The 7,712-nt window shown below is 41.5% G+C and overlaps 1 protein-coding gene across 1 annotated transcript; it reads left to right on the top strand.

The window, feature by feature from the left end:
• The first annotated feature begins 6,312 nt into the window (after nt 1–6,312).
• Nucleotides 6,313–7,402, top strand: LOC131675813 (uncharacterized). The gene is made up of 2 exons (XM_058954959.1): nt 6,313–7,323; nt 7,391–7,402. Exons 1-2 carry the CDS (start codon nt 6,313–6,315, stop codon nt 7,400–7,402), a joined length of 1,023 nt encoding a protein of 340 aa, XP_058810942.1.
• Nucleotides 7,403–7,712: the final 310 nt, after the last annotated feature.

The raw sequence follows: 7,712 nt of genomic DNA, 5'->3' as shown, positions 1-7,712 counted from the left end.
AAACAAAAGACTGAGGACGGCCTAACGGTTAACGCACGCACAAAAGAAGAAAAAAGTCCAAAACCTCGAGAGGTTGAGAATGTGCAAGATAACCTTGAACGGGGATAAGTCGATTCTTTATCAAACACTGACGGACTGGAAAAAACACTTGCTTCTCGATAGACCGCTCGTAAACGAATGACTTGATAATTATTATTGTAATATTGAATGAAGTCAGCCAGCATCAGTGAATTATTCTCATCCATCCAATTATTTTTTTGGGTGGGTGGCAAGGGGTGGGGTTGAATTCTGAAGCCTTCTCTTGGCTACGCCGTTGCTTGGAGTTATTTATTTCGCTTTTCATTTTTCAAGATATGTTTCAGATCGATCCGAAGTTTGTAGCTTAGAAACTTTGCAGTCATCAGATTCGCGCAAATGAAATTTTTTGCATCTATAAATGATCAAGTTCCATGTAGACAACTTGGAATTGTTCGGCGGTTATTTCTAGCGATTGTAGATAGAAAAAGAATATACAAAATTCGTTTTATCGAAATAATATTTGGCTAATTTGAATGCTTTACTACTATATTGAACAATAAATACGCGACAAAGGGTAATCCACAAACAACAAGCTATAACTTTTAAAATATTCAAGATAATCGAGTTTATTTGATGTCTTCAGTAAAGTTATTCGCAAAAGTAAGAACTATAAATTTGCTGATGACATCATTTCAATACAATCACTTCCCAGAAAATTTATGAAAATATCTCATTCTTAGGTGGATTAATCAGCAAAAAATAATACTAAAAGAAAGGCCATATTACATCCTTCAAATTCTTCGAAGATGCTATTGACCTAAAATTAGCCGTTTTGGAGTTAAAAATAGATTGCCTGTTTTTGAGCTAATTTGAGACGAATTTCGCGCCAAATCGTATTCAGAGTTGGCAGCACCCTCTCAGATTCTAATGAAACTTTCTGTACATGAACACTTTGTCGCAAAAAGCCACTTTGCATATTTTGTTTTTCCAAAAATGATCTAGACTGTCTTTTGAAAAGGGCCAAACTTTTTTTTTACCATTTTTTTTCAAATGGTTTTAGTCTAAAAATGACAAATCCTACAAAAATGTTGTAGGAGTGGTTTTTACAAAATTAGTTAAATTTTCGAATAAAAATATTGAAAAAAATCTTCATTGACTCCTACACGGAAAAAAATCAATCTTAAAAAATTAAAGTTGATGTACAAAAAAAACCATTTTTGATCTGGATGAAATTTTGTTCCAAGATAGATAATAATGTTCCCTACCTACCGTCAAAAATTCAAGTTGGGCACTTTTAAGGAAAAAAAGTTATTTGAAAAATACTATTCCTTGTCCAAACTGAATTTTTTTCTTCAGTGTATTTTTATCGAAAACTAAACCAATGAAAGTCATAATCACATAAAACTCAGTTTGTGAGAAGATTTTGTCTAATTTAGCAACTAAGACTATTTTTATTAAGGGGTTAACTACTTTTTCATTTTTCATGAAATCGAATTTTTTTATTACTATATCTGAAAGTACAACTGCTTGAGAATGTTTTCCCAAATTTTTTATAAAGATCCGAGAAATAGATCGAAAGTTACAGCGCTTCCAAGCGCGCTTTGTCTACCAAGGGCAGTGCTAATTTGAAATTTTAAACTCGATTATCTTGAAATGTCGTTTTACTAAAAATGGTTTTTCCGTGATCACGATTGCGTTGCGTTGCATTGCGCAAGCACGGTATACTTCGTAGATCACAGACTGATGACTCTCATTTCCAGCCAGACTACTTGAGGAGCATTGTTTGGGAATAACAATTGATCCAGTCCAAGCGAGAATTTAGCCTGAGAGCCACCATTGCGGGCCACGACCATCTTTACCGTAACTTGGGATGAGAAAGGAAGTGTTGATGTCGTACTTACTCAACGGAAGGCCCCGACTCAGTGACACTCCCATAAGTACCACGGATTGGGTAGTGGGTGGGTTGTTAGTCAGGATTCGCTTCAAGCAAGCGATGCGACTGAGAATATACTTTCGTGCATAAGATGTTTGAATAGTTTATTGACTGTAGGATACGTAAATGTTCTAGGCGTTTAAATTCTGGGTAATCGTTTATCGAGATTGTTTCATAGAAAACAACTTGAACTCCGGACAGCCGGCTGTCGGGAATGTTGTCGACAATGTAAAATGGACCGCAAACAATGAGTTTAAATGTGGTATTGTGGAACATTCATAAATTATGTCACGCAATGATTACCCAACGCTAACTAACCCACTGTCATATTACCACGTTATTTTTCCCCTTGGTCTAATACGAATCAAATGATTTTAGTTTTTCCTTCATTTTGTAGTAGCACATTAATGCCGCTACTCGCAAAAGTGTTCATGTTCTATGGAATTTCCTATATACATGGCGCAATCTTGCGTAAAACGGCCGATTGCGTCAGAGCACATGATGTGCTCCTCTCCCATTTATGTCACAATTAGTCATATCTCTTCCTCCTAATAGCGTGGCAGAATTTAAAAATGGTCCTTATTGGTATAATCACAAGCATATTGAGATCCCGTAACTTAAAATTTTCCACCTCGTTCGAGTAAACGTTGCGATATTACAATGAAGACGCGAAACAGAAAAAAAATATAAATGCTGCGTTTCTAAACGATATTAACGTTATGCACGAATCAAACACCCCCCGTTTCCCAATAGTTCGTACTTATTATTAGCTCAGTATAATTGACTGATGAGTTAATGGGCTAAAAGTAAACCATTAAATATGACCATAAAACATTTGTATTTTGTGTTGAAATGATTGCCGCAAATTGGTAATTGGATTTAAATTGATCTGGCGAATTGTCAATTCTCTACCCTCATACATAATTCAAAAGTCATTCACTCAGACAAGACCATGCGTTTTTCCCACACGCATTAAAGACCCAGTGGATTCGTTTCCTAGTTGCTCAAATAAACACTAAACAAACAAATAAATTAGTTTGCTCAGTCTAAAGAAATGTCAGCTCGATTGGCATCAACCGGCGGATACGTGTTCCCTTACAATGCCATGAAATGAAAGTACATTTAAAATTACATACGGCAAAATATGTGCCATTCAGAATATAACGAAATGAAGATTGCTTAATTATTTGCATTTAAAAAAAGATCGGAAAAATTTAGTTGTATAACCAAAAGATAGCACTGCTGATGAATCACTTTTTAAAAATGGGTGATAAGGGATGCGGACGAAAATAGCTGCCACCGCTTGGTTTTTCCGTGATCACGATTGCCGAAAAACTACTCAATCAATTTACTTAATTTTTTTTTCAATTGATCGTAATTAATTTTTCTCGTACTTTAACGATTCTTTTTTTATTCATAAATTGATAAAAAATTTTAATACAATTTTTAGAGCTTAAAACAGCGATTTTTTACTAAAACCTAACAGTGTGATGAGACATTTCTTTTAACTCCTATCACTCTCTTCGGATATTATATCGTTTGAGAACATTTAGAACTTGATGCTTCGCGATGTTTTTGATAACACATACTACATGGGATAGTGGCAGGACTCAGAGCATCGCTCAAATCAGCATAGGACAACATCAGTGCTAGAAATCTCAAACCAAATCAATGGGAAAGCGAAAAGGCCCTGGTGTGACACAAAGTAAAGCACCACCCCACGACAATGTTGCAGCAAACAAACGAAAAGCGCTTAATCGCAGCGTTTTCAAAACAATCGAAATGCTTGGTCTCAGCATAAACGGGTACCACAAACATCCGCATTGGAGGGCCATAAAAAGTATGCGCGCCGCCATCGCTCTGCAACAGTTCTCCAATTTCAACGAAGTACGCAACTCAACTCGGTGTGGCCGTTCGGAGACGACGCGATCATACAAAACACAATCAGCGCACACGACATCGCATTGTATTCTCTGGACGGTGCATTCTTCATAGTCATCATCGTCGTCATCATCATATGGAGATGGCGACGAAACGGCAAGCGGCTAAAAGCGCTTGAATCAGCAAATCGACGAAACCAGCTCGAGGTTTAAACAACTCTGTAAATAAAATCAAATCAATTCCCTTCTGGACACTCGAAAAGAATGTGTTTCTTTTAGCAAACATATATCACATACCTAAGAACGGCATTGGGTTCGGGCCAATGCCGTAGTTCATAAGGTGATAGATTCCTCGAGACCGGGTTCGCGCCGGTGAGCAATCAATCATAATTAGCAATAAACATTTTGGTGACTCCGACGTGATCGGGTCCCTTCGCGCGCGAAGAAAAGTGATCCGAGTGACAAATCAGTGTGAAAAAAGGCCGCTTACAGCGGAAAACTTGTGACAATGAGCGAGCAGGGCAATCAAAATATGTTATTTACGAAGTGCATGCTGTTAATGCATGACACTCTCGACAGAGTGAAAGCATCTCCCGTGTCCACTACGGAAGCGTGGGCATTAATTAAGTTAACTGAAACCCATTTCGAGATGGCATCCGGCGCGGCCATCCGCGGAAAAATGGGATTTGTATACAAAAGCTCGCTGCTAAACCTAAGAAACTGTATCATCGACCAACTTGAGTGGAACATAGTGCGGGATGTTCCCACTCAGCCGCTGCCAGCTACTAATGAAAGTGAGCCTTAGGAGGCTAAATACGATACATAGTGCGAGGTGGCATCAGACCACCCCATCGAAGTGAATTAATTTAACAACAAATCGCATTGAATTGCCGGCCGGGTGTGGGCCGTGCAACGAACAAAGAACACGTCGGCAAGTGAATAAAGTGACGAAAAGTCCTCCTAAGCAGAGGTTAAATAACACAGTGCGAAGAACAATAACGATGAGTGAAATTGAACAGGAACGTGCCGCAACGGCGGACGTTTTAAAAAATCAATTGACCGCTCTTGAGGGCGGTCTGAAGAACATTTATGACGATGCGGTTCGGCTCGGCGAAGACCAGCCACCGCAAATTGAAGTGAAAACGCGCATTGCAATGCTAGACGGCCTGTATGCACAGGCGTCCAGCGTACTTCTCAAACTCGAAGGCATTGGTGGGCCCTCAAAAAGGAGGGCGCCCCTAATGGCCTCCTACCTGCGAGTCAAGGTAAGTTTCGAAAACCTTTTAAACACGAACGAGTCGGGACAAATGATGCAAGTCCCACTCGACCAGACGATGAACTCTACGGCGCGTGCAGATCATTTACCAAGAATCGAGCTGCCGCGATTTACCGGCTCGCCCACTGAGTGGCTGGCCTTCAAAAGCCGCTTTGAAAAGCGCATACTTACACTACACGAAGATGCGGATAAATTCGCATTTCTGAACAAATGCTTAGAGTGGTATGAGCCCGCTCTAAATACCATGGAGGCACTCGAAAATTCGGGTGTTAGCTTTGCCGAAACCTGGGCAAAGCTCGAAGAACGCTTCTACAAGAAACGGGTAGCCTTTGAGGGCTATTTTTCTAAACTGATTCGCATGAAGAAAGCGAACAACCCCAGTGCCAAGGCAATAATGGCACTTATCGATGCGGTGGATACGACGGTCCATGCCGCAAAGCAAATAACGAACGAAGGCAGCGGGCTCGATTGCGTCGCAAACGGGTTAATCGTCAGTGTCGTCAAAAGCAAGTTAGACCGTCTCAAAATTGGAAGAACGATTGGATATTCACAAGGTCTATCCATTGGTCGAGTTTAAAACTGAACTCGAAAGACGTGCCAACCAGCTGGCATGTCACCCGCACGACGAAGGGCAAAACAAGCCCCGACAACCAATGAAGACTGCAGCTTTGGCTAGCACCAAGGTGGTGGATTCACGCTCATGTTTCGGATGTAGTGAAAGCGGACATACTATCTATTCGTGTCCAAGCCACGCCAATCTCAGCGTCCCCCAGAGGAAACAATTAGTATCGAAAGAAGGACGATGCTTCAATTGCCTCGGAAGGGGACATATCACAAAAGGGTGTAAATCACCACATCGATGCCGTGAATGTAACGGCACTCATCACTCATTGCTACACGAGCAGCGAGAACCTAAGCCCACTGGATCTAATGACAAAAGGGAACCTAACAAGGTAGCGCTCGAGATGGCCGCGGGCCCTTCGAAGTAACTAAGCCAGGAATATGTATTTCTGGCCACAGCTGAAATCAACGTAAAAGGTGCCTCGGCATGGTACCAACTTAGATGTCTGCTGGATTCCGGCAGCCAAATCGAAACTATAACTGAAGAAGCAGCCCAAGCACTTGGGTTGCCCCAGCATGACGCTCATCTCACAATAAAGGGGGTGGGTGGATGTATCAACACGAGTAAGAAAATAATAACAAAGATGGCATCTAGATGCGGAAAATTCCAAACTATTATTGAAATGATGGTGGTGCCCAAAGTACTAGAAGACCAACCAAACGTGCAGATGAAACCCGAATCCATAGAGGTGCCAACCGGACTTACGATGGCAGATCCAACGTTTTACAAGAAAAGAGGAGTGGAAATATTACTCGGAGTGAGAATATTCTTCCAAATTTTGGGCCCCAGGTGTACTAAACTGGCAACCGGCCCAACCTTTCAAGAATCAGCACTCGGATGGCTAGTCGGAGGACTAGTCTCTACGCACATTAAACCAAAGGCCGCTCTAGCGGTAGTATCTGTGAAAGTGGAAAACCATGACGAACGTGATGACGAGCATCACGATGAACTAGATTACCTATTCAAGCAAATTTGTAACCACGATGCAGTTGGTGCAGCTAACTCAAGCTCAAATGAATGCGAAGATCATTTTCGCAAAAACACTACGGTAGGCTCAAATGGAAAATTCATCGTCCGAATTCCTATGAACGGAGAGCCCGAACTGCTAGGGCTTTCTTATCAACAAGCTAGAAGACGCCTTCTATCACTAGAACGACGACTCATTATGAACCCTGATCTATATGAAGAATATCGAGAATTCCTTAGAGAATACCTAGAGCTGGGCCACATGAAGCTCATATCACCAAACGACCTGACCAAAGTCCAGTACTTCATACCGCACTCCTGCGTAATAAAAGCAGAGTCCACCTCCACGAAATTAAGAGTGGTGTTTGATGCTAGCGCTAAGACATGCGGGCCAGTGATTCAGCGAGATTTATTTGATCTGCTGCTGGATTTCAGATGCCACGACAAGGTGGTAACAGCCGACATTGCCAAAATGTACAGGCAAATCAACGTCCATGACGATGACACGTGGATGCAATGCATCCTGTGGAGAGCACAATCCAATGAAGAAATTCAAGCATACCGCTTGACAACTGTCACGTACGGAGAAGCCGCTTCTTCCTTCCTCGCCTGCCGGGCTCTTTACCAAGTAGGAGAAGAGATCAAATCAACGAACCCCCAAACCGCAGAATTAATTCAACGATGTTTCTACGTAGACAACCTCATGATGGGGGGAGATTCGATACCAGAACTCACAAAGCAATGCAAATCAATAGAGGCAGCGCTCGACACATACGGATTTCCCTAGAGGAAATGGGCGTCTAATGATGCTTAATTACTATCATACGTTCCAAACGAAAACTTAGAACAGGTAATCACGATTGGTGATCAAGACGTAATAAAAACATTAGGCGTAGCATGGTCACCACGCGAGGACACATTTAGATTCCCAGTAGAAGATGTGCCATCTAACAACTCGAAAATGACGAAGCGCCAACTCGCTTCGGAAGTACTACGATTGTACGATCCCTTGGGCAT

Source organism: Topomyia yanbarensis, chromosome 1, assembly GCF_030247195.1.
Source record: "Topomyia yanbarensis strain Yona2022 chromosome 1, ASM3024719v1, whole genome shotgun sequence".
NCBI classification, from domain to species: Eukaryota; Metazoa; Arthropoda; class Insecta; order Diptera; family Culicidae; genus Topomyia; species Topomyia yanbarensis.
The sequence above is the reverse complement of the archived record's forward strand: the minus strand, read 5'-3'. Positions and strand labels throughout refer to the sequence as shown.